At 33.3% G+C, this 23,412-nt stretch overlaps 1 protein-coding gene across 1 annotated transcript in view; it reads right to left on the minus strand.

The window, feature by feature from the left end:
• Nucleotides 1-23,412, minus strand: part of LOC140448452 (pseudouridine-5'-phosphate glycosidase-like) — a 48,264-nt gene that overhangs the window by 13,832 nt on the left and 11,020 nt on the right. The window contains exons 3-4 of the mRNA XM_072541530.1: nt 18,296-18,592; nt 15,888-16,064 (exon numbers count right to left, since the gene is read on the minus strand). Of these exons, the coding sequence (XP_072397631.1) occupies nt 15,888-16,064; nt 18,296-18,592 (474 nt within the window). The remainder of the gene's footprint in view (nt 1-15,887; nt 16,065-18,295; nt 18,593-23,412) is intronic.

Below are 23,412 nucleotides of genomic sequence, written 5' to 3' on the forward strand. Positions count from 1 at the left end.
TCCATGCATATTCATTACGTCCATTCCTAATATAACATCCTCTTCGATGTCAGCAACTATAACAGTATGGACAAACTTTTCTGCCCCAATTCCCAATTGTACCTGGATTTCTCCATGAATGTTGGCATTTTCACCTGTAGCGGTCCGAAGTCGTAACCTCGTTGGTAACAGTTTCTTTCGGCTGTTTATAACTGTCGGGCGTATAATGGTTCTGGTCGCTCCGGTATCCACCAACAACGTATGCTTTTTACCATTTATGTCTCCATCTACATATACACTATCTTCACGACATTTCAAAGAAGCTATTAGTATAAGAGGGTCTTTGGAAGAGTTCCGGGTCGAAGCTGCCCCCCTAAGGTTGACTCGTTCTGGTTTTCCTGATGGTGAGTTTCTTGATTTTATGGTCTTCTTTTTCTTGCATGTCATGCTTTTCATCAAATTAAAGAGCTGGTCAAGTTTATCTTCGTCTCCTTCCTCTTTTACAGTCCTAACTTTACTGTACCCGCCAGAGGCCTGCGTAGCTGACTCGTATTCGAGGGCGGCGGATAGGACATCAACCAGCGTCTTGTGACGAGCTAATCGCAGTGTTCTCTGCATTTCATGATCACGAAGACCATCAATAAACGTTTGAACGGCCAATTTTTCCATCATGTCTTCGGGAGCTGTTGGATAAGCATATCGTACTAATCTGGCAATATCTACCTCATATTCTTGAAGAGCCTCATCTTTCTTCTGTCTACGATTTTTAAGCTGTGACTGATATACATGCTCCAAATGTTCGTGGCCATATCGCATATTTAACCTCTTCTTCAGTTGTTCGAAATCATCGGTCTCCTCTACGGCTATGGTCTGAAGCACATCTAAGGCATCTCCTCGAAGAGCGATAGTCAGGTTTACAGCCTTTTCTTTTTCAGACCATCCATTCGCTCTTGCGGCTGATTCGAACTGTTTCATGTAGTTGTTCCATGATGATTTTCCGTCGAAAGTTGGGACTTTAACATGAATAGAACCTCCACTTCCTTCAAATTTCGGCCGTGTCTCCAACTTACATTTCGTCTCGTCTTCTTTTATCTCCACTGTAATCGGATTGTTACCTCTCTCTGCTGTCCCTGTTTCCTCCATCTTCTTTTCCATCTCTTTCCATATCTTTTCTTCGAAGGCTAACATATCGGCAGCAACTTGGTTTTTTAATGAAGATATTCTATCGTCCAGGGCAGACATCTCAGAAGTGACTTTAGAGATTTCCGAAGAGATGTTAGCAGAGACTTTGCTTTCCAGCGAAGAAATCTCGTTAGAAACTTTGTCTTCCAACGAAGCGATGTCGCCGGAAACTTTGGCTACATCACCAGAAACCTTGGCTACATCAGAAGAAACTTTCGAAATATCGTCAGAAACTTTGTTCTCTAATGATGCGATGTCACCAGAAACTTTGGCTACATCAGAAGAAACTTTCGAAATCGACGAGAGGACAGCATCTTCAAATATATAAGTCTCTGGATCTAGTCCTTCTTCTAGCAAAGCGTTCTTTAGTCGTTGGACTAACTCAGCCTTTTTTCCGGTAGAAGCTAATTCTCTGTCTTCGAGATGTCTTCTTAAATTAGTCACTGTCAGCTCATAAATCGTAGCCATTTTCACAATTTATTTTATATTCACTTGTATTATTATTATAAGTCTAATTTATGTTCGATCTCACTCTGACACCATTTGTTGTGAATTTATTAATTGTTATGTCTTTAATTTATAATGTCTTTACTAATTTATTATCTTGTTCCTACTTTAATTTATTAAAAGGCACGATAATTTATATAAGTTTATTTATCACTACATATACAATAATTTATTAGTAGGCGAGCGTAACAATAATATCACGAGCGCGAATCTTCTTTATTAACTGTCCCTTCCAAATAAAGTTCCGTTATTATATACCAGTGCCGCTATCTCGAATAGTCTAAAACCTTCGATGGCGAAACGGTAAAGGCAAACTGGATTTCCCTCGCATCGCTTCTGGAAGGTCGCTCAGGTAAATCGAGGCCTCTCGTAAACTCTACAACATATTAGATTAAAAACATGTTTTAAAGGTTAAAACTATGACTCATATTTTTACGTAACACATCTCAACAACCAACTGGCGCATGTAAAGCTGAATGTTTCTTGGGAGGGACAACGCTTGAAACATACTGATAGGCCCAAATATCTTGGTGTAGTACTAGACCAGTCACTAACGTATAAATTCCACTGTCAGAGCACAAGACAAAAGGTTCTACGAGAAACAACCTTCTCCGGAAACTTGTAGGGAGCAAGTGGGGTGCAAACCCCCAGATCTTGAAGACAACAGCTGAGGCCTTATGTTTCTCAACAGGGGAATATGCTTGTCCCGTCTGGAGTAGATCTAGACACGCCCAACAAGTCACCACGGCGTTAAATGAAACATGCAGAATAATTACCGCTTGTATGAAGCCCCCCGCTTAAAAATAAATTATATTTATTTTTCAATAAATATAAAATGTTTTGTTAAAAAACAATTTCTATATACGATGTCAGGATACAATTAATTGAGTGCTTACAAACTGTTGTCACTGATCACTGAATTTAATCTTTTACTTTTTAAAAAAAATTCACTTTCTACTTTTCAACTTTTATGGATGCCAAAAAAAGCTTTTGTTTAACGTAGACTGGAACTTTTAATTTTTTTTTCTAAGTCACCAACTGCTCCTATCTGCTATCTCGAACACACTGGTGTTTTTCCATTTCCAAAATTTCTCCTCTGATGCAGCCCCCTTCTCGCAATAAACATTCCTTCCTTTTTATTGGTCAACACAAATATCCTTTAAAAGTCTTTAAATTTCCCGTCGTAATCACTTTACCTGTTCCTAGGAAATTCTACCCTCCGATTTCTAAATATTTATTTTGCCTCGATCTTAATCTCTGCTAACAATCTCCACAAAACGTCCATGCATTGACTACCCACTTTCACTCACAAATCGTTCTTAGAATAATAGAGATTTAAATTGTTTATACAATATATTTAATACTGGGCAATTCCAATCTGTACATAATTTTTTTCGATAAAACCGACAAATAGGTATTTTACATAATTGAATGCAACAAACAAATATTTGAAAAAATATTACTTCACCGTTTTACAAATTGACAAATTTTATGTACACAAATTATTATACAGTTAGATATTTAGATTTCCCTTCTTCTTCTTCTCTGCCTTTATTTATCTACAATAATATATATATATATATATATATATATATATATATATATATATATATATATATATATATATATATACATACAGGGTGAGTCACAACCAACGAGACGGGAGATTACAGCGAAACGGTAAAAGATTTTAAAAAAATTTTAAATGTATAGTATGTAGGTTGATAAAGGCTTCATTTTAAAATTATTCTAAAATATACAGAGTGTCACAATAAAGCGCGACGTTTCAAAATTATATTTTTCTTATGGAATACCTTGTATTTTATTGGACTTTCTAATTGTTTGCAAAAAATAAGGTATAGTTTCATTAGACTTTCCTATACCTATGTACAGGGTGTTCTAAAGTATGTTGAATTTTCTTGAAATGTAAAATTTAAACGAGGACTTATTCTTAATTTATTTAGGCAATTCTAATAAAATTACTCATACATCTAAATAGCTAGATATTGGTCGAATATATTTCATGATTAATTATTAAACATTTATTTACAGGGTGTTCAAAATTGGTAGTTTCATTATTGAATACTTCAATGTGTAATATAAGGCTAATTTTAAACAGAACACCCTGTATATTAATGAATAATTAAATTTAAAAAATTTTTGTCTTTCGAATGATATACGGATGTCCTATAACTAGGACTGATAGTTTTGCCGTAATTTAAAATTTTGTTAAACGGAAATCGATTTCAAATATGTATAATTGTTACTTTCGATTTTTAAACCCATCATATAAAATTTAAAAAAAAATTAATGCGTTTTTTACTGTAATTTTATTGTAGTTATGAAATGTATTTTTTAACACCTAACCCTATGCATATGACATTGTTTAACATCTTTATATGAGTTTACAATCATTAGAACTGAAGAAGTGCAGAAATACTGTTCGAAACGTTTTCTATTAAAAGATTGAAATAGTTTTTTCATAGTTTTTTTCTCCTTGACCGATATCCTCATTTACGGTGAGATTTAAATCTCGCCCACATTGTGTATATACATACATATATATATATATATATATATATATATATATATATATATATATATATATATATATATATATATATATATATATATATATATATATATATATATATATATATATATATGAAAATTACTAAGTTCTCGGGAAGAACCGCGTTGAGAATTTAAAACTCGACGTTTCGGCACCCATTTTGGAGCCATTATCAAGAGTGATACGGTTCGGTTCGAGTTCGGGGTCTGAATCTGCCTACTCCCCTCACTCGAGACGTACCAGTATCGTGTTCTATATTGCAAGAACTGTCTCTCGGCAGTGAGGTCTCAATCTGCCTACTCCTCAGTGTCGAGTGACAACCGGCTTACCCTGTGTGGCTGCTTTTATACTCGCTGTATGCGCGGGAACGGTATGCGCTGACGTGGTCTGAACTGACGTGGCCTGAGCGGTGTGGGCGGGAGGTCGCTGAAGCAGGGATCGCCATGTTACCGGCAATCGTTTCGCGTCATCGCGCGTGTTCAAGCTGTTAGGCCGTTTTTCGATTTCGATAGCTTCACGGATGATTCTCGCTTTTAATGAGCGGATGGGAGCGATGGTTTTTGCTTTTTCGAAATCTATTTTATGGCCTGTCTGAATATGATGTTGGGCTAGGGCTGAAGTGGTGTCGGAATGTTTGACTGATAGAGAATGTTCGTAAATACGGTTATGGATTCGTCGGTTTGTCTGTCCTACGTATGTACGTGGGCAACTGGAACAAGGTATCTCGTAGACACCATGGTCTTCATTGGGGATTTGGTCTTTTACGGATCTGACGAGATTGGACAATTTTAAGGTACACCTATTTTGGGATACGGAGAGTCCATATTTGATATTTGCAATGTTGCCAGATTTGCCGGTTCTCTTATATTATTAGTAACTTTGGTTTTTCAAATTCATCACCCTATATATTAAGTCATTATTGGAATCTCCTATTCAATAGGAGTTCAACCATATCTAACATTTATGATTTTATGTGGTCTGAAAGGTCTTAAATACACAAAACAGTGCAAAATATGTAGATTTTAATAAATTTAAATATTTAAATATAGAATGCTGTGATTTTGACATTTGTTCACCATTTACATTATTAACTAAAACTGACAGTAGTTGTGTTTCGAAAAATTCTGCAAGATAAATTGCTTCTCTAAAATGGCTCTTAACGAAAAATAACAAATTACTATTCTAATGATGAGAGGGTACGGTGACAGAAAAAGATCTTATTGTGAAGTAGCCAACTTGTTCAATAATACTTTTCCAAACCATTCTCCTATTTATAAGACGACGATACAAAAAACTGTAAAGCGATTTGAGGAATCTTTAGAAGTAAACGATAGATACCTATCAGGTAGACCGAAAAGAGTTGAATGACAACAAAACTTTAGATATAATGCAAAGTTTTGTTGAAGATCCACATACATCCTCGCGCAGGGTTGCACAAGTACATGATATAGGTCGTTCTTCAGTCTTACGTGTATTACGTAAGAATAAATTTAAACCATACAAAATTAACTTATTGCAAGGATTAAGTGAAGATGAATTCGATCGTAGATTGGAGTTTACTGAGTTAATGATGGATAAAATTGAAAATTTCGTTAACAGAATATGTTTTTCCGATGAAGCAATCTTTACACTGAGTGGAAGTGTAAATCGACACAATTTGAGGCACTCGAGTGACGTAAATTCACACTGGATGCGTGAAAACCATACTCAAAGAAACAAAAATTAAATCTATGGTCAGGTATAGTAAGTACTCAGTTAATTGGGTTTTATCGAAGGAAATTTAACGTCAGATAGTTACGAAATGTTACTTACAAATGAAATTGTACCTACACTGAGAAATTTGTTTGGGGCCAATTTTAATCAGATATGGTTTCAACAAGATGGAGCTCCAGCTCATTTCGATGTAAATGTTCGGCGTTATTTAGATGAGATATTTCCCGGACGATGGATTGGTAGACGAGGTGGAATTGAATTGCCTCCACGTTCACCTGATTTCAATCCTAAAGATTATTTTTATTGGGAATACTTGAAAAATTTAGTTTACAAAACTAAACCAGCAAGTATTACAGAGCTAAGGCAACAAATTATCGATGAACCTTGAATAATTTCTAGACAATAATGGAGAAATATGGTAGACGCATTCTACCATCGATTAGGATACTGTTAATTCACAAATGGAGCACATTTTGAACACTTGATAAAGTAACCATTATGTTAAAAAATGTTGTAATCTATCCATTGTTACGTTTTAATGTAGTTGAAAAGAGTTAGTATTAAAAAATGTATTGAAACAATTAGGCGTTGCCAGACTTTTGTTTTATGTATTTAAGACCTTCCAGACTACATAAAATCATAGGTGTTACATATGGTTAAACTCGTATTGAATAGGAGATTCCAATAATGACTGAATATACAGGGTGATGAATTTGAAAAACCAAAGTTACCAATAATATAAGAGAAACGGCTAATCTGGCAACATTGAAAATATCAAATATGGAATCTCTGTATTACAAAATAGGTGTACCTCAATTTTGTATAATTATAACTAGCACTTTACGAGATAATTGGCCGTTTCCAGACTTTTGGGCTACTCTGTATATATATATATATATATATATATATATATATATATATATATATATATATATATATACAGAGTGGCCTAATATGTATATATATATATATATATACTGAAAAGCGATAAACGCTTGTAATCAACGCTGATCAAATAGAATACAAAACTCAAATATTTGGGTGTCCAGCGGAAGATAGGTTAAAGATCTAACGTTCTATCGTTTTAAGTTGGCAGTAACGAATTCACAACCAATTCTTTTGTTTCTGATAAGAATATTTATAACCTAAATTTTATTTTGTGACTAAGTACATGTTCTGTAATTATTTTAACATAATTTTATTTAAATGTTTATGTATATGTGTTTTAAAGTGTTTTAAATATGTGTTTGTTAAAGAACGTTTTTTAAAAACAATTTTGGATAGTTTTCGCCATCATTTGTAGGGGTCAAATGAGTAGCTCATTTCATTTGATAACCATCACGACAACTAACCTCAATTAGTGTAAGTGCAAAATAATTATTTTTCTGTACTTTGTACTAATTTTGTTTATTTTAGCACCCTGATGATGCAAATAAAGATTTGCGAAAGCTTGGTAGACTAAAAAGAGTACTTCTTTGTCCTATCTTCCGCTGCACACCCAAATATTTGAGTTTTGTATATATATATATATATATATATATATATATATATATATATATATATATATATATATATATATATATATAATATATATATATATATTAGAGAGAGAGAGAGAGTGATAGCGGGTGGATAATTCTCTGCGAACCCGGCAGGAGATCGATCTACTTCAGGAATACCACACCTGCTCACGTAAGCTCATGGATTTCCTCATCGGGGAAAGGATCCCAGCCTCCTATCCCCGGAGAAACCATGTCTAAACCCAAAGCATTCTTATTTCCACCCTTTCCTCCCCCTACTTCCAAACCAACTCGCCAACACGCACTAACCAAGCGTGGCGTTTTAATAGCTTAAAACCCCAAAAGTTATTTTCCATGAAAGACGAAACTACTGAACGGTCCTCAGTCTCCGGCGGCTTTAACACCCTTAACCAAGGAAGCGGTTGGAACAGGTTTGGAGTAGAGGGTGTTAAAAATCACCGGAAAAAATCAGGCTACTACAAGGAGCGACAAATTCATATTACTTCATACAATGTCAGAACTCTTATATTAGATCAGAAGATAATGAAACTGAAGAAAGAGCTGAAAAACATAAAATGGAACATCATTGGCCTTAATGAAATAAGACGAAGTGGAGAAGCCCAAATTACTCTTGAATCTGGACACGTATTTCATTTTAGAGGTGAAGAAGAAAAGTAGGATTTATTATACATAGAAAGCACACACAAAATATAGTTGAAATTATCAGCATAAGCCACAGGATTGTATATCCCATCTTCAAACTAAATGCAAGATATAACCTTAAGGTAATCCAGATATAAGCTCCAACGACTACCCACTCGGATGAAGAAATTAAAAAATTTTATGAGGAGCTAGAAACAAAGTTACATGCCACACCAGCATATTACACAATAATAATGGGCGACTTTAATGCGAAAATGGGGTTTAAACAAGATTATGTAAAAGTAGCAATGGGTAAGTATGGCTATGGCGAAAGAAATTTACGAGAGTAAAGATTGCTGAACTTCTTACACCAGAAAAATTTATTCATGATGAACTCTTTTTTCGATAAAAAGTCTCAGCGTAAATGGACATAGATCAGCCCAGACGGCAATGTCAAAAATTAAATAGATTATATTAAAACAAACAGAAGAGAAATAATCAAAGACATCAAAATACTCAACAAATTTTCAATAGGAAGCTACTATTAATTGAGCTACATAAAACGGCACTTTTAGAAATGAAAAATAACAAATCCCCTGGCGATGACGGAGTAGTGATCGAAGCGATCAAACTAGATAGAAATAAAATTATCCAGGCTTTGGCCAAGCTTTTCATCGAATGCATCTACCAAGGAAAAACTCCTTCTCGATGGAACAATGCAGTCATTATTTTTTTTGCACAAGCAAGGAGACATAACAGATTTGAAAAAACTAATGTCGTATCAATTTGCTTTTACACATATATAAACTTTTCACAAAAATAATCAAAAAACGACTGGACGCTTAATAGACTTCTATCAGCCTAGAGAACAAGCTGGATTTAGATCGGGATACAGCACTTACAACCACTTACTAGGGATAAAGAACCTTATAGAGAAGTCTGCAGAACACAACAAACCATCGGCACTGATATTTGTCGACTACGAGAAAACATTCGATACCATAAGCCATCAGAAAATGTTAAACGCATTGACAGAATGTCGAATAGACCATCGCTACACTAACATAATCAAATATATCTACCAAAATGCCACATCTAGCGTAGGACTATCTGAACGAGAAACAAATAAATTCTGTATACAACGAGAAGTACGGCAACGAGTCTCTCCAAAGCTCTTCACGACGCTTTTAGAATAAAATTGTAAGAAGGCACATCTGAACGAGCATGGTATCAACATAAATGGAGACAAGCTCAGTCATTTGAGATTTGCAGATGACATCGTCCTTATAGCCGATCGTATGGATGATGCAATATTATGTTTAAAAAATTATATCACGCTTCCTAGGAGGTCAAACTAAAGATTAATAAGAACAAGACGCAAATAATGACTAATCTGGTGCTAAATCGAAATATTGCTGTTGATGGAAGGGATATTGTGCAGACTATATCGCAAAAGTACTTAGAACATGAAATTCGGTTGGACAGAGATAACCAGACATGTGAGCTCCCATGTCGTATAGGATTTTCCTGGGCAGTGTTTGGTAAATTAAACTGTGTATTTAAATCGGATCTACTCATATGCCTCAAAAGGAAAATCTTTGACCAATGTGTGTTACCTGTACTTACTTATGAATCAGAAACATTAACACTCACAAAAAAGGTATTTAATAAGATTAGCGTGACTCAGAGGGCTATGGAGCGCCAGATGTTGGGTGTTTCTCTGAGAGACCGAATCCCAAACGAAGAAATACGTTGTAGAATAAAAACAACAGAAGCCATCGAAAAAATCGCATCATTAAAATAGAATTGGACAGGACACGTCGCTAGATTATCGGACAACCGATGGACAAAACAGTGGAGACCAAGACAAAAAGCAGTACGGAGCAGAGGGCGCCCACCAACTAGATGGACCGACGACCTGAAGCGGGTTAGCAATAACTGGATGCAAGCTGCACAAGACAGAGATAGATGGAAAGAGCTGAGAGAGACCTATGTCCACTGCTGAACAGGACACGTCGTCAGATTATCGGACAACCGATGGACAAAACGTATTTTAGAATGGAGAACAAGAAAGTTTTTTTATACAAATCAATTTTAACCTGTAACTAAAAATTTTTTTATTAACTTAGCTTTGTGTTAAGACAAGTGTCATTATTATTTTAATTTATTTTTCTATTATTCTCTACGGATTATGTAAAAGCGAATGGTGACGAGATTTACATTTAACACAAGAAAATTTTGACGGACAATTGGAGACTTGATGCTTTGAAGAAAAACAATTTAAACATAAATTATTTTCCTTCGCTAATTTAAATCTTGATTCAAATGGTAGCCCTAAAAAATGTCAAATGGCATCCATACAATATTTAATTAAATGTGGGCGTTTATTATAAAACAAAACAATCTATGTAATACTTATTCTGTTCTTACAAATGAAACGATTAAGTCGGTTTTTGAAATGAAAAATTACTTTTAGAATTCTGGGATCTATCATTTTTAATAAGAGACTTACTACGTTGGCGTAAAAATTTTTTATTAAATCAAATGAATCTATGATCTCCTGTGATAACTTTAACATAGCTAAATAAATTAAAATATGATTGTCTAAATTAGGAAGATTTAATCGTTTTAATGAAGAGACAAATCTCAAATATCAAATACAAATATCAAATTTTTCCAAAACGAAACAAATATCAAATTTTTCCAAAACGATTTTAAACTGGATGCACTGTTAGATTGCAAATCGCGAAAATTAACAATTCAATCCATATAGAGGTTTAACAAGTATTTTTTATCGTTATAGCTTTCAACGAGCATATTCCAAATAATATCATAATTATCAGGAATGGGTTTTATTGAGCTACAACTTTTCAAGGCTTTCACGATGCAACTTATCTCATTTAGTCCAGTCATCAGAGAGTTGGCCCCTAAAAATTATACGAACAAGCTGAATGCCGAGAATATTAACATTGAGACCTTAAAAAAGATGCAAAAAAGTTTACCACCTTTACCCCCGGGCTTCCCCCTGTGGATAAAATCGCAAAAAAATCGATTTACCAAGAATCTGTACGCCGTATAAAAAATGTAGCTGAATGAACCGTTCTCTCAGAAACATCGCTTTAAGCGACCGTCGTTCATGTTCAATAAAATTTGTATCAGCTTGACAGTAAAAATTCGATATATTTTGATCCAATTGTCCTATCGACAAAAATGAACATGCGTTTTAAAGGTAGAGAGTGTAGCTTTTGTATTCAAGTTTTGTATTTTGCCACAAATAAACTGAGTTTTTATAAATGTGTTAAATATATAAACGCGGCACGATTTTTGTCATTTTTTAAGATTCTCGTGAGATCAATAAAGTTGATCACTTTCATTGACCAGTTGCAGTAAAATTTCCATTTTTAGAGATAAATCTTTAAAATCTATGATATGAAATTTTAATTTTGAGTTGTGCCAACACATATGAGGCAATTGAAATATGAATAAATAAACGCAGAATTTATTGTTTTACATTTAAAACGTCTCAAATGGCTCTAAGAAGACGGTTGTAGGTGTAGTTTATAACAGAAGTTTGGTTCTTTTAAAAAACGTACTAGCTTTATTGTAAAAAAAGTTTTAAACGTTTTAGATATTGTTTATTATATGAAAGTGTAAATCTAGCGTTTTTTAAGCATATTTCAAATGCGTCACATTTGTTGCCAAAACTCAAAACTAAAATTTTATGATATAGGTTTTGAAGGTTAGGGACTAGTAATTAAAACTTAATAGTGGACAGTCAATAAAAGGGATGTGTGTGTGCTGTTGGTTTCTTCTGACTGTGGACTTAATCCATTAGCCGAACTAAAAATAAAAGGGATAGATTGTACTGATCTCATGAGAATCATAAAAAATGGCAAAAATGGTTTACTTATTTACCACCTTTATAAAATTTAAGTGTACTTACGGTAAAATACAAAAATTGCAAACGTAAGCTAAACTCTCTAACTTTAAAACGCATTTTAATTTTTGTCGATAGGACACTTGGATCAAAAGATATTTAATTTTTACTGTCGAGCTGATACAAATTTTATTGAACATTAATTTCGCGCACGTAACTGACATTCAAAATCGACGGTGACTTCAAGTGTTTTTTTCTGAAAGAACGGTTCATTCTACACAAAAAGTGCTAATAAACATTTTTGTTTAAAATTATCTCAGTTACATTTTTATTAAAAACATTTCTTTCTACGGTGTACAGATTCTTGGTAAATCGATTTTTTTGCGTTTTTACCCCTCTACAAGGGGAGTTGTGTGGAGAAGCCCGGGGATAAAAGTAGTAAACTTTCTTACATCTTGTTTGGGGCACCAAAATTAATATTCTCGGCAAAATTCAGCTTGTTCGTATGATTTTTAGAGGTTGAGTGGCATTCTCGTCTCTGACGACTGGAGTAATTTGAGATATTTAAATTGTTTGAAATTTTCATAGGGGCCACAGGGATATATCTTCACCATTAAATTTAACTAATTCAAATTTAGTCATTTTAATCTTAGAATTATTATTATTGGGATTATTGTTTGAAACAACAGGTTTGTTTATTAATAAAGAAGCTATTATAAATATTCAATATTTGAATACATAATATCAAACGTATCTAACTGCATATTGTAAATAACCTCAGCATCTGGATCCATATCTTGTTTTTAAACAACAATATCTTGAACAACTTCCTCATATTCCGATAAAGTTTTTTCAAAGGTACTATACCTTACTGCAAAGTTACGAAGTTTTGCTGCATTTTCTGAATCCTTTTCTAAGGCCGACCCTGCATCATAACATAATTGAGCTCTGCGAAACATATTTTCCCTTCTAGTGCGCAATCTTTCTAATTTTAATTCATTTTGACTTTTAGGCATATTGTTTAACGATAAACGTTGAAATTCTTTCAAAAAATAATCAATGACGCATAAATAAAATGGAACAAAAACCAAAATATCCCAAGAATGGTAGTTAAGTATATATTTTTCTAAATAATCACTAAAATTATATTGAAATAAATACGAAATTTTAGGCGATGCGTACACAAAGCAAATGCAAAAACGAAATTCTAGCCATGTCGTTTAAAGAACCAGTTTTTTCCTATACGCGACAAAAAAGAGCACAACGATTTGATTAGATTTTAATATACCGATTACAATTATTACTTTAAATAAATTAATCAAATACGAATAATGATTGAACTTGAATCGGCAATATAACAACGAAATATATAATTCAAAACAATCGCGGCAACGAATGACCCAAAAATATGGTGTGGCAAATGCTCGTTTTATAAACAAATTTTCAAAAGGGGCTGTAATTATATGTAAAAATCTTACCTTGTTAACTGGTAGGCTTGAATTCCAAAAATCTTCAGTTATAAAGGTAAGGAAGGACGGAAAAATGGGTAATTTATTTTAAAATAACTGAACCGACGTTTTTATTGGTTTTGACTAATTTTACCTACACGAGGTGTATTACTTTCGACTGCATCGAAACAACTACCACTACACACTGTTATCAGCACTTTTAATTTTTGACTCTAATTGTGGCAAAAAATCTTGGGAATTTTGTCAAAGTAAATAATAATATAACGTGTGCTTAAAATAAAAATAATACAAGGAGGCCAAAACAATGAGTAATAGTGAAAGAGGTTAGTAGTAAATTTATATTTTTTCTTGATAATTTATTATTGTACATAAATTGGCGGTAAATAATGAAAAAGGTTATTAACATAATTTTACGTTTTTTTAAGATCAACGTCCGTTGTTAACTCGTAGGCGCGAATTCCAAAATTTCTTAAGTTATAAAGGTAAAAAAGAAAGGAAAAATGGGTACTTTATTTTAAAATAAGTGAACCGGCGTTTTTATTGATTTTGACTAATTTTACCTATACAAGGTGTATTACTTTCGACTATTTCGAAACAGCTATACTGTTATCAATAGTAACAGTATGTTAATATTGTGTATGAGTAATAGTGAAAGAGGTTAGTAGTAAATTTATATTTTTTCTTGATAATATTATTGTACATAAATTGACGGTAACTAATGAAAAAGGTTATTAACATAATTTTACATATTTTTTAAATATCAACGTCCACTGATCACTGAACTACTAAAATTGGTTGACGAATCCGATTCAGATCAAGAAGTGTTTATTGCATCTGATAATGAAAGCTATGGCCCACAATCAGAAGAATTTATTATATAACAGACAAACGAGTACGACTCAGAAGATAACATAAAGAATGAACCTCAGTCTTCAGGCAATATTTTGATATTCAGGGGTGGAACTGAATGAAGTAGTGATCCATTGTTAACAAACAAAACCTCGTAATACCTTACTACAAAAAGGTGGACCTGCAGTTACTAGCAATTTATTTACACCTAAACAAATATTGAGAGTGTGACAGTGGGACAGAATATTGAGAAGTGAAGACATTAGAAGAAAATGTCACGTACAGTGTATAAATGAATGGACACAAAATAGAAAAAAAGAATGGAATAACCATACAAGCAGAATTAAGGAGACCCGTGACGTCAAAATACCAAGGGATAAGTCACCAATCAGCAGAAGAAGTATCGGACGACCTCGCAAAAGGTGGAGTGACAACCTTCCATAGAGGTATTAATCCGCCAATGAACATGCAGAATTGCTTATAAAGAGGAAGAAGAAGAAGAAGAAGAAGAAACAAATATCCAAGTTAATTATGAGCCCAGAAATTTGTGACAAAATTTTGAGTGAAATAAAAAAAAAGTCAAAGTAGTATGTGAGGCTTTTAACAAAGAATGCGCAAAGATTACCAAAACAAAAAAAATTTTAGCCATTTACTGAATGTGAGCTTAGCGCATTTTTTGGTATCCTAATCGTTGCTAGTGTTCATAGAAACAACAACGAAAACTTGTGTAAGATGTGGAGTATGGATTCTCTTCTCTGAAAATACTCGCGAATAATGCATAAAAAAAAAGTAAGGCTGCACTCATACGAGATATCTGGACAATGCTAAATAAAATTTGTGACAAAGCTACAGCCATCCCAATGCATAACCATCGACAACAATTGTTTCCATTTAGAAACCGTACAAATTTTACCCAATACATATATACCTTCCAAATCCGATAAATATGGGATCAAGCTATTTTGGGTGAAGCAACAAACGCTTACCCCGTACAAGCTCAAATTCATATTAGAAAAACAGTAGATGGTTCCCGACAAGTTAACGTTGGTGAACGAACAGTTTTGAATCTGCTCACGTTTTATAAAGGTTCTGGGTGAACTGTTATCGCAGGCAACTTTTTAACAAGTTTTTGAACTCTCTAAAATCTTGAATTGATAGCATATGACGTTAGTGGGCAGTTAATAGTAGGTTAGAAAAAATAATCTATGAAGTTACACCTTGATATTTTTTCTTCGGCTCCTAAACTAAAGGGAATTATCTAATAAGCAGATGACCAGATTAACCACTTTTAAGATTCTCAATATTTTCAAAACTTTGTCATTAAGTGTTTTTATATTATTTCTGTAACTATTCTCGTTTTAAGTACGTAATACTCCAGTTGCTAATCATTTGTATACAAATTTTAAGAAAAAAATCAGCGCATATCCTAATAAACTAGACATGCATTGTTGTTTTTAAGTATATGTGTTACTCAGAAACCACATAGTGTGGCTTATTTGCTGTTTTGTTACGTTACCAAATTTAAAAAGTTTAATATCATGAATCGCTACTGTTAAAAACCCATTTAAAAAGGATACTGCTTTGAAGAGATTTTCCTTCCGTGATTTTGGCAATATGTGATAATAAAAACGGTGTTATAAGTTTGCCTTGTATATTGTTAAGTTTAGCTTCATGAAGAGCCTCCTCAATAACTTTATTGATTACATCTGAGTCAAAAGCAAATTCTTCAGGAATTGGAACTCCGAAGAGCATACCTGAAATAAAAAAAATATATAATATATTCTGGATTTGTATATATCGTGATGTAATAAAACTTGTATTATTAAAAATATACACAATAATCACAAGATAAATGTAGGGGATGAATATCAAGTAATGTTTTAGACAAGTATAAATATTTATCATTAAAATGCCACAATTTTTGATGCCAGGATCGAAAGCGATTAATAGATCAATTTGATTTTTTCAGTGCTGAAAAATTCCCTGTTGTCGGTATACGTCAATGAGCTGATATAATATATTGGTTTGATTAGTTATGAAAGCATCTATTAAAATGATACACTTTGAATTTTAATGAAAGAAATGATAGTAAATAGAACACCAATAAAAATATGGTTTTAAATAATAACTAAAATCAGAATTATAAGCGTTTTCCTTTCTTCCCTTTTTTGCATAATATATTTAGACGCTGAACCTCTCGTCATCATCCTGACAGAATCTGCAATTCGCGCTTTCTGTCCTGTCAGTCCGACTTTGTTCATGTGCCCCCAGAGGTGGCAGTGTCCTGTTCGGAATCCTACGATAAATCGCAGATCATTCCTATTCCTATCTAGTAGGTCCATCGTTTTTTATCTCCATAAAAACGATCACCATAAGTAGGGGTTATTTCTGTAAAAATTAAAAAAAATATTTACAGTCATTTTGATAGAAAAAAATATGTAAAACATATATACTCCAGTCGTCAGAGACGAAAATGCCACTGAACCTCTAAAAATCATACTAACAAGCTGAATTTGCCGAGCATGTTAATTTTGGAACCCCAAAAAAGATGCAAAAAAGTTTACCACTTTTATCCTCGGGCTTCCCCCTGCAGGGGGTAAAAACCCAAAAAAATCAATTTACCAAGAATCTGTACACCGTAGAAAAAAATGTTTTCAATAAAAAACGTAGCTGACATAATTTTGAACAAAAATGTTTATAAGCATTTTTGTGTCGTATAAACCGTTCTCCTAGAAACAACGTTTGAAGCGACCGTCAATTTTGCATGTCAGGTACGCGCGCGAAATCGATGTTCAATAAAATTTTTATCAGCTCGACGGTAAAAATTCGATATCTTTTGATTCAAGTGACCTATTAACAAAAATCAAGATGCGTTCTGAAGGTAAAGAATTCAGCTATCGTATGCAGTTTTTGTATTTTATCGTAAATAAACTCAGATTTTATAAAGGTGTTAAATAAATAAACGTGGCGCGATTTCTGCAATTTTTTAAGATTCTCACGAGATCAATACAATCTACCCCTTTCATTGACTGGTCACTATGAAATTTCGATAACTAAAGCCTAACCTTTAAAACCTATAGCATTAAATTGTAGTTTTGAGTTTTGGCAACATGTGAGGTATTTGAAATATGCTTAAAAAACACTGGATTTAAACTTTCACATAACAAACGATCTAAAACAGTTAAAACTTTTTTTCAATTATACTAGTACGTTTTTCAAAAGTACAAAACTTCTTAATGAACTACACCCGTCTTCTAAAACCGTCTTCTTATTCATATTCTGCGTTTTTTATTCATATTCCAAATGCCTCATATTTGTTACCTCAACTCAAAATTGAAATGTGATGTCATAGGTTTAAAAGATTGATCTCTAAAAATGTAAATTTTCCTACAACTGGTCAATGAAGGTGATCAATTTTATTAATCACACGAGAATCGTAAAAAATGGCAAAAATCGCGTCACGTCAATTTATTTAACACCTTTATAAAAACTGAGTTTGTTCTTGGCAAAATACAAAAACTGTATAAAAAAGCTGCACTCTTTGCCTTTAAAACGCATCTTGATTTTTGTTGATAGGACATTTGGATCAAAAGAATTTTTACCGTCGAGCTGATACAAATTTTATGATTATGATTGATTTCGCACAAGTAACTGGCATGCAGTATAAAATTATCTCAGCTACATTTTTTATTTGAAACATTTTTTTCTACGGTGTACAGATGCTTGATAAATCGATTTTTTTGTGTTTTCGCCCCTGCTGGGGGTTTTAGGGGTAAGCCAGGGGGTAAAAGTGTTAAACTTTTTTGCATCTTTTTTGGAGCCCCAAAATTAATATTCTCTACAAAATTCAGCTTGTTCGTATGATTTTTAGGGGTCAACTCCCTGACGACTGGACCATTAGTCCAGTTATTAACACGTGAAACGGTTTGAACCTAGAATTAGAATCAACTGCATTGAGTGGTTACTACAATTAAAGAACACTTACCAGATTTAGTATTTATATCTCTGTTGCTTTTAATGATTCTGGCAGCTTCGTCTGCATTCTGGACAGAGTAAGGAACTTTTATACCACTGTCCCTTGCATAAAAAGCTGGAAAATCATTGGGTGATCCAAAAGTTGCTACAAAAACTCCTTGGGTTTCCAAAACTTCTAATGTTTTTGGTATGTCTAAAATTGATTTAACTCCACTAGAAATAACAGCTACACTGGATCTGCCAAGTTCGATTAAATCTGCTGAAATATCAAATGTATTTTCTGCATCTCTATGAACGCCACCAATACCTAAAAGAGGAAAAAGAAGTTCAATTTTTTTTTCTTTTTTTTTTATTTTTTTTATTTCTTTTTTTTTTTAATTAAAAACTGAAAATATAATAACACTAATCAAATATAAAAATATAAGTTACATTCATTTAGGATACTTATAAGCATAATAAATAAAATTATTTATAACAAATTTAGTTTACGCGTAGCAGAAATTCAAAGTAAAAATGAAATATTAGTAGTGAGAATATTAACTTTAACTTTTAAAGTTCATGCCTTTTGGTCAATGCTAAAAGTCAATACATTAACGAAAGAAAAAATGAAAATATAGCGAGGTATCTGGAAAAAAATAGACGGGTTCAAAAAATGAGAAATAATTAAAATAGGATATCAAAAGTTAATTCGGAAGTGTATGGAGATGGAATAAAAATAAGGAAAAAGATTTTAAAAACTAGAAATTCATGAAAGGTAATCTTTTTCCGAATTAAACAAGGATGGAAAATGCAAAAGTAATGGAAATAATAACATTAATGAGAAAAAATATTAGTTTTAAGAACAACAGTGTTGTCATCACTAATGCTATCAATCAGAAACATTATAATAATTATTCAAAAAAGGAGATGAACAATAATAATGATTTGGAGATAGGAAAACATTTCTGAGATTGTATTACTGATGACAATACTAAATCAATGATGACAATACTGATCAAATATTGAAATAGATCCATTTTTATATTCGTCTATTTTTTAACTATACACTGCTTACGTCTTCGCACCGTTGGGTCATGTATTCTTGGATTTGCATACAAATAACTTTGTATTTTTATACAAGTACCTGTTTGAAATTGTTTTAAAATTTAAAGAAAATGAAAAATTGACGGATCTTCCGAATAGAAACTGGCATTAAATTTAGCTTGGAAAGATTTACATGCATTTGTGCTGCTTTCTATACTATTGCTGGGTTCAACCCATAAACAAGGCGGAAATACAGCATCTTCGGAAATATAATTATTATTCACTAAATAGTCAGCAAACAATTGCAGACGTTCGTTTTCGAGTTGTTCTTCCGAAAAATCGAAAACAATACAGTCAAAGAATGGTCCAAATATATAACGTAGCCATTTTTAAGTTTCACTGTTTTCGCTCCTGTAATCAGAAACGAGGCCAAATTTTAATTTTGCGGAACCATGCTTGCACCAAATGAAACCTGCAGCCTACTATTTTGAAATGTGAGAACACTGTTCTTATGACATTGTAAATAGCTATTTCAAAGTCGGTCACAATAATTTATCGGTTCAGATTTAATCCCAAACTTAATCATTTAATTTGCAAAAGTTTAAAAAGATTTTTGTAAGAACATTCTTTGTTATTTCGCAGTAAACAAAAAACAAGTGGAATATAACATCTATTTTCCACTATAATATGCAGTGTGAACATCTGCAAGAAATGATGTGGACAGTAATTGAATGTACCATCGATAAATAATTTGCTACTTTTGCAAAGAAGGGTAACCATTTTTTTTTTATTTCAAATTGCATGTCTCGGCTGCTGTGGCCATTGACACGAGGAACTGTATTACAGAAAACAATAAATTAAGTCACATTGATTCAATAAATTTCAATACAGATGATATCAAAAAAAGAAAATAAAAAACTAGCGGATGATTACAAAATTGTAATATAGATAGATGATACAATTACAACAGGAGATATAATTTACAGTTTTTAAGGAACTCTATCACATTATATATTGTTTTTAGATTTTAAGATATCACATAAACTTCCGTGGATACCATGTTTGATCCGTGCTGCTGCGTACTGGTTACATTCCACAAGTATATGGTGTACACTTAGACGGGAGTTGCAATATTGGCAGTTTGGAGGTTCTTCAGGAACCATCAGATATCCGTGGGTTAGCCGGGTGTGCCCAATTCTGAGCCTTCTAATGATGATCTTCGATTTTCTTTCCGTAGTAACAATTCTAGGTCCTAAAATGTTTGGTTGGATGGACTTTAGTTGGGTAGTGCACCTGTTCCATTGATTTTGCCACATTGAGGTAGATAACTTTTTAATTTCAATTATTATATCTTTAAACATTTGGACTTTTTCATCTGTAAGGTCAAAGCGACGTGCTTCATTTGCTGCGTGGTCAACATTTGCTCATTTCCTTTAATACCAACATGTGAAGGATTCCATATTATCGAAACCGAAGTGTTTGATTTAGCAAGTGCTGTACATCTTTCGTGGATCTATTAAATAAAGAATTTGATGTGTAGATTTTTCTAATCGAATTTATGGATGATAATGAATCTGTGCAGATTGCTAAGTTTTTGGTACCCTGCATTGGAACCTCTAGAGTTTTAAGTATAGCGTAGAGTTCTGCTGTGAATATACTGGTCATCTTGGGTAGTCTATACATTCATTATCATCACGTAGCGCTACAACCCTGGGTGGGTCTTGGCTGACTGTACAACTTTTTTCCAATTTGTTCGGTCTTCCATCAACCTAGGGTCAAATGAAATGTTCATTTTCCGGAGATCTGCTTGGATGTTATCTCTCCATCGCATTCTGGGACGTCCGAGTGGTCTTTTGCCTGTGGGAATCTCTTCCCATACCAGTTTTACCAGGCTATTGTTATGCAGTCTGTGCACGTGGCCTGCCCATCTTAGTCGCTGTGATTTAATTTCTTGGACAATATCGGCGTCATTGTAGAGTGCTTTTAATTCGATATTGGTTCTGATCTTATACTGGTTTGTGGTGATGTCATGGCGAGGTCTATACATTGCTAGTCTGTTATTTGTGGAAGTAACAGCACATCCGACACTTTCTTCGTCTTTAGATGCATCTGTGAATATTATGTTATCAAACTTGCCTCTATTAATTATGTCGTTAAAGGTTTGTTTCATGAGTATCGTGGAGGTTTCCATTTTCTTATATCTGCACAAATTTACGTAAAAGTCAGGTAATATTTTTAGCCAAGGTGGAGTATTGGGCTGAATAATGGGGGTGGTAAGATTTAGGTCAATATTTTCTAAGAGTGGCAATAGAAACTGTAGTGATGAATTGGCAGTAGCTCTACTGTGTGCTCCTGTTAATTGAAAATTTTTAATAAGTTGGAAAGATATATTATTTGGGTTTGCAGAAACCTTAGCAAAATGTGAGTTTAGTAGACGTTGTCTTCTAATATTTAGAGGGGGTTCACACGATTCGACATATATGCTTTCTGTAGGGCTAGATCTGAAGGCTCCAAGGCATATTCTTAATGAAGTGTTTTGAATTGTATCTAGTGATTTTAAATAAGTTTTAGGGGCAGACATATATAATATTGATCCGTAGTCTAACTTAGATCTTATTAGGGCTCTGTATAAACCTAATAGGACTTCTTCTTTGGCTCCCCATTGTCGATTGGCTAGTGATTTTAAGAGATTTATATTTTTTAAAGCACTGGCTTTAGTTTTTTCTATATGTCTCTTCCATGTTAATTTTTTGTCGAAAATTACCCCTAAAAATTTGTGATTTTCAACTACTTGTAGTGGATGCTCTTTTAATTTTATGAGCGGAAGAGTTTGTTTATATTTTTTGCTAAAGTTAATCACTTTAGACTTTGTAGGCGAGAAGCTGAAACCAATTTTGTTAGACCAGTGAGAGATGTTATCAATAGTATTTTGCAAAAGAGTGCTAGTGGAGCTTGTTATTTTACCCTAACAGTAAATAACTAGATCATCCGCATAGCTATTATGTTTGACAGGGGGTTATACTAAGGAACTAAGGTCGTTAAGAAGCAGTAAAAATAAGGTTGTGCTGAGGACTGATCCTTGAGTTACTCCTGTCTCCAGGATATATGAAGGAGACATTTTACCATTTGCAGAGACTTTGAAACTTCTGTTAGTTAAAAAATTCTCAACAAATAGATATACGTTTAGAGATAAATTAGACTCTTTAAGTTTTTCTAGAATTGCCGGTCTTGACGCTGTGTCAAAAGCACTTTCTATATCGAGTGAGACAGTTATAAGGTTGTTTCTATTAGAGAATGCTTCTATGATATCGGATTGAACAGTGATAAGATTATCCATCATGCAACGATTTGGACGAAATCCTGATTGAGCGGTATTGATAATATTATGTTTTTCAAGATACCAAAGTAAGCGTTTGTTGACAATTTTTTCCTGGAGTTTGCAAAGTGTGCACGGTAATGAGATGGGTCTAAATGACATAGTTGTATTGGCAGAAGTATCATTTTTCTTGAGTGGAATTGTTATAGCTTGTCGCCAAAGTGTTGGAAATTGGTTACCTAGCCATATTTTGTAGAATTCTAGTAACTTTATTAGGGTATCTTCATCTAGATGTTTCGGCTTCTAGAGTTGTTATTAAGTGGAATTCTTGGTAAAATATCTGTAGAAATAAATATAGAGCTCCCGCCACTAGCTCGTGCGTGTGATGTTCGTATAAAGTGGTAGCCAACGTAATTTTTAAGGTATGGATTATGGTTTTTAGAGAAATTTGTTTCTTGCAAACAAATGAAATCGGGTAAAGTATCAGCAACAAGCAGTTGGAGATTTTCTAGATGGGGGTAAAACCTATCACAATTTCACTGGATTAAATTAAATGAAAAGAATATTAAAAGGGGGGATTTTTCAGTGCTGCGACCTTTGGGATCGATCGGAAAGGCACTCATCATCAGTTAGTTCGCTTGATGAGATTGAGTCTGATAAACTTGTGGCTTCAGAGGATTCTAGTTGTAGTTGTTTTTTGATCTTTTTAGTTAAACGGGTAAATCGGTTTTTTAAGGATCTATCTGAAAGATTTGGATATATAGTATGCAGGTTTAAAAGTAGACTTT

The sequence above is a fragment of the Diabrotica undecimpunctata genome, chromosome 8, assembly GCF_040954645.1.
Source record: "Diabrotica undecimpunctata isolate CICGRU chromosome 8, icDiaUnde3, whole genome shotgun sequence".
Taxonomy (NCBI): domain Eukaryota; kingdom Metazoa; phylum Arthropoda; class Insecta; order Coleoptera; family Chrysomelidae; genus Diabrotica; species Diabrotica undecimpunctata.